Source organism: Camelus bactrianus, chromosome 3 (genome assembly GCF_048773025.1).
Source record: "Camelus bactrianus isolate YW-2024 breed Bactrian camel chromosome 3, ASM4877302v1, whole genome shotgun sequence".
NCBI lineage: Eukaryota > Metazoa > Chordata > Mammalia > Artiodactyla > Camelidae > Camelus > Camelus bactrianus.
In genome coordinates, this window is record NC_133541.1 from 53282908 (window position 1) to 53293830 (window position 10923).

The 10923-nt window shown below is 38.6% G+C and overlaps 1 protein-coding gene across 1 annotated transcript in view; it reads right to left on the bottom strand.

The window, feature by feature from the left end:
• TBCA (tubulin folding cofactor A) overlaps window positions 1-8832 on the bottom strand; it is a 75288-nt gene extending 66456 nt beyond the window's left edge. Inside the window, exon 1 of the mRNA XM_074360086.1 lies at window positions 8671-8832. Coding sequence (XP_074216187.1) covers window positions 8671-8723 — 53 coding nt within the window. The 5' untranslated portion in view covers window positions 8724-8832. The remainder of the gene's footprint in view (window positions 1-8670) is intronic.
• Between the last annotated feature and the right edge of the window lie 2091 nt (window positions 8833-10923).

Sequence of the window (10923 nt, forward strand, 5' to 3'; positions counted from 1 at the left end):
AAGACAAGGTCACTGATATAAAGAGATTTTTTTGCTGGGGCTTCAAAGCAGGGAATCAATGCCTCAGCAGTTTTAAGAAAAATGGCCATTACAAAGTCTTAGAGATTAATCAAAAACACAAGCTTCATGTTCCTCCCTTCTCCCTTCACAGCCAATAAGTGAAAATGACAAACTAAAAGCGAATTTTTATCACAATTTAAAAGAAAGCATGCAGTATGTATCTCTCTAAATAAATCTACCTTTACTAAAAATAAAATAAATTAAAGCAATTTCCAAGGTCTCTCCCAGAGAGATTAAACTGTTTATACATCTACAGAATGATGATGATTATACTAATGAGAGCAGCTAACACATACTGAACACATATATTCACATATATTGAACACACATATAATGCATTTGCGCTAAATGCTTTATATGATTACCTTAACATTCTCCAAACAATATAGGAAAGATATTCCATTTTCCAGCTAAGAACACTGGGGCTTTTAAAGGTTAAGTAATTTTCTCAGGGTCACCTATGTAGTAAGTAACCTGGGATTCCACCTCTTTGATTCCAACTGCAATAATAACTACAGTAACTATTATGTTATTACATTGTAATTGATTCAGGAGCTTCCTAGTGCTTATTAGCTCAAAAAAAATCCTTATAGAGTAAGGTTTCATTCATGCATTTGTCAGCTGGAAGGACTTCTATTGAGTATTTATTATACACCATCACCATACCAGGTGCTTCAAAGATAGAAGTTCTGAGTGAGGCTGCAAAATAAGTGATCTTTGGATCAGTCAGAACTTTGATGTTATTTTAAAATGAGCTCCACTTGGGAACACTGAACAGCATCATAGTAGAAATTATATTCTTCTATAACTGTGTTTTTGGAAATGGAATATTGGAATAGACAGATCACACATCTAAGCACTTATATTCTAAGTAGTTCTGGACTACTATTTTTAACAAAATTTTCCAACCCTACTTACTATAGATTTTCAAAATTTTCTACCAAACAAAAAATGCAATGAAAACACAGAACACATCTAAAGACACACAGACATACACACATAGAGGTCAAAAGGTCTTTCATTTCAACATTTAACTTGCAGAATAATACAGCTTGTGCTGGGAAAACCATGGTCATGAGTGGCCTTAGCTTTCTCCCTTTCCAGCTTAAAGACATCTAATTGCCAGCTGTGCAGCTCCTAGAAGTCAGTGCTTGCCAAATAGTTGGCAGAAGGTTGCAAAGAGCTGACCACCTGCAATCCATTTTGACAGTGACTTTGACCATCACTTTGGAGAACTGGAACACTACAGAAATTCCAAAAGAAGTTGGCTAAATTTCAAGGTAGGAAGTTGGCCATTTTGGCTGAACTTACTTTAACTCACATCAAAGGGGTATGATGTGAGAGAGGAGGAGAAAAAAAAATACTAAAAGATACAAAGCTACTAAAGCTTACAAGAATAATTTACAAGGCTATGACCTCTCTCAGATATTTTCCACCATATTTCTACCCATAATCACTTTAAATATGGGAAGTGGATAAACAACAAAAGCTAAAGGGAGAAAACTGTATCTCTATGTCTATGTAAGTGCATGTGTCATTTGTAGTTTTCACTTTCATGTCAGTATCAAATATGTAATCAGCATATATATATTTAATAACATGGAGATCTCACTTACCTTTTATGTTGTTTTTATGCCTGATGAACAAAAGTTATGTATTAGAGATACGGGTATAAACAAACCTGGGAAGACACCACAGTTTGGGAAAGGTGCTTGCTTTATTTAAAAAAAAAAAAAAATCAATACAATTTCCCCACAGATTCATGATGTAAAATTCTATAATCAAAGCTTGCAGATTTGTAATTATGGTATGTCAGCTACATTTAAACAAGAGCGTTAAAAGATTGTTAAAGTTAAACTAACACAATTGCAGTGTGAATTGTCCTAGTCTCATTCTAATCTACTGGTGTCACTTTCATTTAATCAGAGGAAAACTATGGGCCAACGTCAGTGTTATTTCCAATGCCCTAACATTCTCTGTTCACATTGGATTTTAAGCCATTACCAATCTAAAACGGTTATAAAAAGATATAATTAAGAAAGCATTTTTAATCAATTAATTCACTCACCAGTGGACTTTTTTTTAGCAGACTTTATTGAAAATAAGTTGGCTTTTAAGTTATTAAATAATCTTTAATGTTAAATGAGTGAAAACATTTTGTTCTTGCAGAAGAACTCCATTAATTAACCATAAATCTAGTCTAAAAAAACTGTATTTTATATAAACAGAAATCCTACTTGGAAACTTATGGCAGACATACATCATTTAGCTGAAATAACATATCAACATTTAAAACATCAATGCTATCTTTTCTACTTTAGCAAAAAAATGGGGGAAAGACAGCCTCTTCAATAAATGGTATTGGGAAAACTGGACAGCTATGTGCAAAAGAATCAAACTGGACTTTCTCACATAATATACAAAAATAAACTCAAAATGGATTAAAGACTTAAAAGTAATACCTGAAACCATAAAACTTATAGAAGAAAAAATAGTCACTACACTCTGACTTCATTTCTTAGCAATTTCTTTTTGGATTTGTCTCCTCAGGCAAAGGAAACAAAAACAAAAAGAAACAAACGGGACTGCTTTAAACTAAACACTGCACAACAAAGGAAACTATCAACAAAACGAAAAGGCTGCCTACTGAACAGAAGATACCTGCAACCAATATATCCCATAACAGGTTATTATCCAAAATATACAAAGAACTCACATAACTCAAGATTAAAAAAAAAAAAACAAAAACCTGATTAAAAAATGGCAGAAGACCTGAACAGACATTTTTCCAAAGAAGATACACAGACGGCCAACAAGCACATGAAAAGATACTCAACATCACTCATTGTCAGGGAAATGTAAATGAAAACCACAACGAGGTTATCACCTCACATCTGTCAGAATGGCTATCATCAAAAAGAAAACAAAGAAATGTTGGTGAGGATGTGGAGAAAAAGGAACTCCTGTACACTGCTGGTGCGAATGTAAACTAGTGCAGCCACTATGGAAAACAGTATGGAGATTCCTCAAAAAATTAAAAATAGTACTACTATACTATCCAGCAATTCCACTCTTGAGTATTCATCCAAAGAAAATGAAAATACTAATTCAAAAAGATATATGCACCCTTATGTTCATTAAGCATGTACAACAGCCAAGATATGCAAGTAACCTAAGTGCCCATGAATAGATGAATGGATAAAGGAGATATGAAATATACACACATACACACACATATGGAATATTACTCAGCCACAAAAAGAATGAAATCTTGCCACTGTGCCAAAATACACAGGCTTAGAGGGTATTATGCTAAGTAAAATTAGTCAGACAGAGAAAAATAAATGCTGTATGATTTAACTTACATGTGGAATCTAAAAAACAAAACAAATGAACAAACATAACTAAACAGAAACAGAATCACAGATAAAGAGAACAAACTGGTGGCTACCAAAGGGGACGCATACTGGGGGAGGAGAGAAAGAGGTGAGGGAGATGAAGAGGTACAAACTTCCAGTTACAAAATAAATGAGTCACAGGTATGAAAGGTACAGTGTGGGGAATATAGTCAATAACTATGTAATATCTTTGTATGGTGACAAATGGTAACTAGACTTATCATGGTGATCATTTTGAAATGTACAGAAATGCTGAATTACTATGCTGTATACCAGGAACCAACACAGTGTTTTAGGTCAATTATACCTCAAAAACAATCAAACAAACAAACTCATAGAAAAAGAGATCGGATTTGTGGTGACCAGAGGTGGGGAATAGTGGGAAAGGGAATTGAATAAAAGTAATCAAAAGGTACAAACTTCCAGTTATAAGACAAATAAGTACTAGGGCTGTAATGTACAACACGATAAATATAATTAACACTGTTGTATGTTATACATGAAGGTTGTCAGAGAGTAAATCCTGAGCTCTAATCAAAAGGAAAATAAATTTTTCCTATGTCTGTAATTTTGTATCTGTAAGAGATGATAGAAATTCACTAAACTTACTGTGGTAATCATTTCATGATGTATGTAAGTCAAATCATTATGTTGTATACCTTAAACTTATACAGTTGCTGTATGGCAGTTACATCTCAATAAAACTAGAAAAAAAAATCAATGTTATATTTTCTTCCACTTTAGAGAAAATTATTTTCTAAATCATCAACAAATTAAATTTATACAGAAAAAGAAGCTACCTTGGCAAAACTTCTTATTTACAGGATGCATTTAAGTTTTAATTTAAGTAAGGTAAAACACTCAATTCACAATTGTACTATCAGCAAATAGCCTCTAAATAATCACAGCACATACAAAACAGTGCTATGTTAGCTAGTTACAGAAGTACTAATACAAATCATCCTGGTTTGCCTGGGACTTCTCCAATTTTAGCACTGAAGGTTCTACATTCTGGAAACCCTTCAGTCACAGATAAACCCAGGTAACTGATGCCACTGAGACATTTAAAAAAAAAAAAGGATTTACAGTTATGCACTGGAAAAGAGGAAATTTGGAGTCATATTTGGTAACTCCTAGCTAGGGTTGCCAGATTAGCTGTGACCCAGTCGCTTATCAGTAGGTCCAACAATCTACTTAGAACACGGATTCAAATCTTTAAAAAGAGCCCGCCAGACCCAAACCTACCAAGGAATACCCACTAACAATGAGTCATATGTGAACACAGGCTGCTGCCTGAAGAAATGCAATATAATTACCCAGCCCCTAGTACACACGTATATCTAGTTTCACAGCCAGAATTAGCCCTGCAACAACAATTCTGTTGCTGGGAAGGAGATATTTACAAGTCCTAGGAGTCAGAAGCTCAGTATCAAGTCAGCCTCATTGCTAACTCTCACCTTAACAAGCCATTCTTTCTAACTGGACTCTTCCCTGTTTCTAGGGATCTAACCTCTCTTGAAATCTATTTCCAAGTATCAGATACTTTGCCTTTGTTACTATGTGAAGTAACAAAGTTCCTCTAGGACAAGGGTGCTCTGAGGCTTCTGCTTCTTCCCTTAGGATCTAAAATCACCATTCTGCCAACATGCTGAAATGTGTATCTTCCACTCATTGTTTGATTTCTCTGTTGCCAAATACCATCTATTAATGGCCAGTTTCCATACTCCAGTAACATTCCATCCGCCTGTATAGATTTCTTCCTAAAACCCATTACAGGGAACTTTTGGATCATCTGAAGTATTTTAGCAGATTTGATTAGACACTATACTCTAAGAATCCGCCCTCCTCAGTATGGTCTAGCCAAACTGAACTCTAGGACTAATACCTAGTGGCTCTTAATTCCTGGAGAAAAAAACTGAAGGAACTGGGAACATGAATGACTTTAAATCTCTTTTTCCGAATAAAATTTGTAATTTCTGAAGAGAAATGAGGCTATGGGAAATGAACATCTTGACTAGAAAAAAAAATGCTGAGAAAAGAAATTGAATTTTAGACCACTGCTTTAAGAAACCAATGAACAGGATCCTGATCACAAAACCAAGAACATGTCTGAATCATGAAACTAATCAAGGAGATTTTGAAACTAAATTTGGAGAGAGGAGAAAAAAATGCATATCTTCTTATTATGAAAAATTTAAAACATATATACAGAAGAATATAATAAAGCCCCATGATCATTCATTCCCAACAATTATTATGTTGCCATATCTGCCTCATTTATTTTTTTTCCTTTGCTGAAGCAAAATACAGGATTTAAAAAAATAGGATGCTAAGGTAGAAGATGAAAAGAGTCAGAGTAAAATAATTTTCAGGAGAAAAGTAACAGAAAAGAGAGCAGGGAACAATATTTACATATTTAGAGAGTATCTACCAAGGCCAAATATGAGTAATAAGCAGCTAAAATAGAAATTTTAGGTTTTTTTTTTTAAAAAAAGTACATCTCATTTCAGTACATATGGGAAAGCTCTACACCAAAACGTCAACAGAAAAGCCATGAAAAAAATGTACAGTAGACATTTCCATTAATTTATAAGCAATTTGAGATACAGTAAATTATGAACGGATTTCACAAAAATGATAAATTTACTTAGGTATGAAGAATTAAAGTTTGAAAATGCTCTACTAGTGAAATAAAATGAAAACAAAACTTTATTTCCAAGCATTTTCCATAAGTACTTGGGAAATCTTGAAAGTTTAAAAACTTAAATTACTTATCTAAATGAATGTGTCTTCCCACAAATAACAGATGTTGGCAAGGATGCTGAGAAAAGGTAACAACTGTACACTGTTGGTAGGAATGTAAACTGGTGCAGCCACTATGGAAAACGGCATACAGTTCCTCAAAAAAACAAAAATAGAACTACCATATGATCTAGGAATTTCAGTCCTGGGTATTTATCTTTAGAAAACGAACACACTAATTTGAAAAGATAAATGCACCCCAATGCTCACAGCAGCATTATTTACAATAGCAAAGATATGGAAGCAACCTAAGTGTCCATCAACTGATGAATGGATAAAGATGTGGTATATATGTACAATGGAGTACTACTCAGCCATAAAAAGAATGGAATTCTGCCATTTGCAAAAACATGAATAGACCTGGAAGGTATTATGCTTAGTGAATAAGTCAGATAGAGACAGACAAATACTATATGTTATCACTAATGTGGAATCTAAAAATAAAACACATGAATGAATATAATATAATAGAAACTGACTCAGATGAGCAAGCTAGTAGTTAAACCAGTGGGGAGAGGGAAAAGGGGTAGGGGATTAAGAATTTCAAACTACTATGTATAAAATAAGTAAACTACAAGGATATATTGTACAGCACATGGAATATAGCCAAAACTTTACAATAACTTTAAGTGGATAATAATTTATAAAAATTTTGAATCATTATATACCTGAAACTAATACAGTAAATTAACTATATCTCAATTTTTAAAAAGTGTGTCTTCTCTAGGCCATGCACTGTAAGTATACAATTACTTGAACTGAGTAATTTATAAACTAGTATAGATCATTAGAATGAGAAATGACAAGGTCGTATGTCATGGGGAACTACCATTAGAAATCATTTCTCATGACTTTTTGTCTTCATTATATGCCCCTGTACTTCTTAAACAGATTTACTAAAATGCATAACCAAAAGTAAGTCTAGCAAAAGTGAACAACAGAACTCTGGGGTGAGTGATAGTGCAAATTATTTACATTTTCAATTATACATCTCAACTCCCCCCCTATTATCACACATTTTAAAAATACTCTTGGGGGGCACTGTAACTTAAAACAAAAGGTTGTACATCAGAAACCTTAGTTCTTTTCCTTGCTCTGCCACTAATTAGCACAGTGATCCTGAACAAGTCTACTTTTTCTACTTTGACTTAATTAAACCTCAGCTTCGCATTTGTAAAACGGCAATACAAACCATATTATTAGTTAACATTTACTAGTATTTGCCACATACTGTTAAACAGCATAGCAGGCTTTTTTTTTGCAACAACTGCATGAGGTACGTACTCCATTTTACAAACGAGGAAACTGAGGCACGGTGCAATGTAATAAATTCAACAGTACATAAATGGCAGAATCAAGATCTGAACTCAAGCAGTCTCATTTCAGAAAAGGCTGTACATTTAACTACTACCTATCCTATGTCCTTACTGCTTTAACAATAAAGACAGCTTCTAGGAAAGCACAGTGCAATGATTTGCGAAGTCTGGGAGACAACATCCTAAAGAGTGAATTTGTTTTCCCTTTTGCCTTGTCATTCGCCTGGTGAAAATACCGGTAAAGGGAGAAAAGGTGGGCAAAGAGGAATTAGCCAGACAGCTAGGATTAGACATTTCCACTGCAATAACCTGCTTCTTCAGAAGGCTGTTCACCTTTTCTCTTGAAATGCTTGACCCAAAAGTTTGATCTTTTGGTGTCTGAACAATAAAGTTCTAATAAGCACTTCAGTGTCTATCAGCGGTCAGAATGACGGCCAATTACAGGACTGGCGTACCCAGGACAGATAGTTAAACAGCATCCCACAGGCTCTGGGGCGAGCCTCGGGGAATTGCCTGGGGAGAGTTAGGCCACAGAAGTTTGTCGAGTGTGCTAGAAGTTCACGCCCCGGTTATTAAGGCTGCGAGTCCCGCCGGCCACGTTAGATGACGGGGCGCTCGCAAGGTCTCGCTTTGGATGAGGAAGGGGCTCGCGGCGACCCTCCTAAACTTCACCACGGGCCTGCGCGTCCACCTGAGGGCCGGTAATGGACCGAACGCGCCCTCCTCCAGTCGGGTTCGGCAGGGAGACCCGGGGCGCGCACCCGTAGGTAGGACCCGAGCTCGGCCCAGCCTCGCGGGGCCGGGCCGCCGCCCCTCCGCCTTCCCCACCGCGGTCGCAGGAGGGGTGGGGCCGCCGCGACTCTCGCCCTCCACCGCCCGGCTTTTGTGGGAAAGGGGAGACAGGCGTGCTTCGGCCCACGGACTCGGGCCCCCGCGCGCCCCCTCCGTCCCTGCCCGTCCCCACCGGCCGCGGCGCCCCAGGTGAGGCCTGGAGTCCGGGGCCCGCCTCGGGCCTGCGCTCCGCCCGGCTTCTCGGGCCGCCATGGGGCGCGGGAGAGGAGGCGGCGGTGGCTGCGCCGTCTCCGGCTTCTTACCGCTTCACCACGCCGGTTTTGATCTTGATCTGCCTCACGCGAGGATCGGCCATGGTCCCTCGAGCGCCGCGGGAAGGAGGGGCAGAGAGCCGGGGTAACCGTGAAGGGAGACGGCGCGAAAGAGGCGGTCTCGTCCGCGTAGCCGCCGCGGCCCAGCGCGCATGCGCACACTCCGACGCGGCCCAGGCGCCGCAGCCACACCCGCGGGGCGGGGAACCAGGGGGGCTGGGGGCGGGTCACTCCTCGCCTGCTGTGCCCCATTCCACCCACTTTTCTCGCGGAACCTGCCCTGCTCTCGCTCAGACAACCCTCCTTTTAGTTCTTGAACAGCCCTCCTTTTCGTGTGGACACAAGTTACACTTTTCCCGGTCTCCACAGCCTGGGTGTTTGTGGAAACTTCAGTGTTCTGCCTGGATAGACTGGCCATGACTTTGCTTTTCAAGATTATCTGCTAAATGGATGGAATGATGTAAAAATTGTCTATAAGATATTTTCGGTGTCATTATCTAGCTTCAAATGGGGCAAAATGATGTAGGTTTAAAAAAATAAACTATCATGTGCGCAGTTAAGAAAATCCTTACCCTCTACCTCAGACCTCCGCAAAAACTAGATAAATGCACGTCACAAAAGAAATGACTACAGGACTTAATCAAATAATCATCACCTCTTATGTATCTTAAGTATTCAACTTACAAAAGTATGTGGCACACAAAAGATTGGGCTTCGTGATCAAGCAAACCAACTGACATTCGGGGTTTTACCCCTCAATAGCTAAACGACACTGGGCTCACATAGGCTCCTTAACCTTGCTGCTGAGCCTGTTGCCTTGCATGCAAAATGGAATAATAATGGCCGCTTCACAGTGCAGATATAAAGGTTAAAGCGCAATGCCTAACACACAGTAGATACTCAACAGCTTTTGACTATTGTTTTACATTTTCAAAAACCGTGTCTATTGCCTAAAGTGAGGTGCACCTCCGGTAAGCTCTAGCAGCCTCTTCCTGATGGTGTCCCCAAGAAACACAGGGCAGAGCCTCTTTGTTTTCTTATTTCTTGGTGTCATTCTTCAAAAACACTTACCTGACTGTCTTTACCCTTCCCTACACTTAATTAACTCATGCTGGCTTTTGTGGCTAGCTCCGGACAGTTCAAGATCCTGCCAGTTAAAATAGCATAAATCCAAAATCAAAACCCACTTCCTGGAGAAAGTCTACCATGACTGACCCCTGCTTATTTAATGCTCTCTGGATACGTTGGAATCACCCAGTATTAATTTTTATTTTTGGTATATTTCTTCTAAAAACTATTGTTTGAGTCCTTCACGAGGGCGTGCTCACTCTCCTTGTTGGATTATAAACATCTTTAGAGATAAGAATCTTGTCTTCTCTAAATCTTCCTATCCTAACTTCCATCTGTGTTCTGTACACAGCAGGTGTTAAATTCAGTAAATACTGTCATCTGACTGGTTGGCACACTAAAATACAATTTCAAGTGACATAGCAGAGCTATGAAATACTGGGAGGTGGGGGCGGTAGTAAAAATAAAACAAAACAGGAAAACCAGCAGACTCACCAAAGCAAATGCTACAATCAGAAATCCAGTAGATCATTAACATACAGTTACTGGGAAACCCCTTAAGGGAAAGAAACAACAGCAGTCAGACCCACACACCAAAAGATTGTGCAGCTAGGGCTATTGCTACTGTCAAGGAACAAAGCCCTATAACTCTTCATACTTTCCTTTTTGCCTTGATTTCCAGAACCTCAGAGCTTAGTTTTGCACTGATTTGCAGGATTTCTCTCAGCCTAGGTTTTCTGATGTAAACATCTATTTCTCCAAACCCCCAACTCTGCCTCCACCCATTTGCTTTTTATCTCTTTGGTTTGATGATTTTTGTATCTGTGAACCAGTAATAAACAAGTGTGTGTACCAGTCAAAAGACCTCTGCTGATGCTGTATGTACCCAGGGCCATGCCCAGGCCCTCAAGGACAGTGTTTGTGTATCTGTGTCCGTGTGTCTATATTGTATGCTTGAAGCTATGGGTTTTGGCCCCATCCCTAAGGATAGGGCATCAGGTGTAACTGTTCCCAGAGTCGGGAATTTACAGCGTGAACTCTGGGGCCAGACTGCATAGGATCACATCCTAGCTCTACTTCTTACTAACTGTGAAAACCTGGACAAGTTACTAACCTCTCTATGCCTCAGTTTCTTCATCTGTAAATTGTGGGTGATAATAATACCTACCTCATAAG